Here is a 796-nt window from a genome sequence, read left to right on the forward strand (position 1 = left end):
CTTTCCTTTTTTGGGCAGAAAAAAAAACAAAATGAGATTTTTACATTTAATAGTTTACATAATCAAATCTTTGTTATTCAACCTCTATATTGAATGTTTAGTATATTTAAAATAAAATTACATCTTTAATGCTACAGTTCAATGTAGTGGACTAAATTATGTTTTTTTTAGAAAACTGCATTGGAGAAGTCGCACTATATATTGATTTTATTAATGCATTAGTTCATATCTACTTTTCCTATGAATGTACAGAATCTGAGATAGAATCAGGTCAGGATTTTTTTATAAGTAGATCATGACTTGATTATTTCTCTTAAACATTTTAAACCAATTTGAGGGTATATACAGGGTCCCCTTAATCTAGCTTTTCTACTACATCATTAAGTCTTACAGGGGCATTATAGGCTATTTTACAATTATTTGTCACTCTTAAATTCAGACTCCACTTTTACATTGTTTACCGGAGAGTTCACATCTATCATATTGTTTGTTTTTGGTCTAGCACAAAGGAGGACAGAGCAGTCTTACTATTTATGGATTTATTTATTTTGTACTGTAAAAAGGGTGAGACTGATACTTACAAATCTAATTAAAGACATACTGTTTGCAGCTTTACCCATGGAGATTCGGCTGCTGGCTTGGTGTCCAGTTCAGGCTGGATATTCACCCAAATTGACGAGCCCCATAAAAACCTTCAAGTATTTCTTTCCAAGAGGAAGCTTAAATATTGAGGTAAACTGAATGTTTGGTCTAGAAATGGTTAATACAGTATAAAAAAAATGTTTTTAGGTTTTGG

The 796-nt window shown here is 31.2% G+C and overlaps 1 protein-coding gene across 1 annotated transcript in view; it reads left to right on the forward strand.

Annotated features, from left to right (window-relative positions):
- Positions 1 to 796, forward strand: part of LOC119586149 (tRNA pseudouridine(38/39) synthase-like) — a gene marked incomplete at its 3' end in the record, with an annotated part of 8,946 nt that overhangs the window by 3,956 nt on the left and 4,194 nt on the right. The window contains 1 exon segment of the mRNA XM_037934842.1: positions 611 to 732. Coding sequence (XP_037790770.1) covers positions 611 to 732 — 122 coding nt within the window.

This window comes from Penaeus monodon, chromosome 21, assembly GCF_015228065.2.
Source record: "Penaeus monodon isolate SGIC_2016 chromosome 21, NSTDA_Pmon_1, whole genome shotgun sequence".
NCBI lineage: Eukaryota > Metazoa > Arthropoda > Malacostraca > Decapoda > Penaeidae > Penaeus > Penaeus monodon.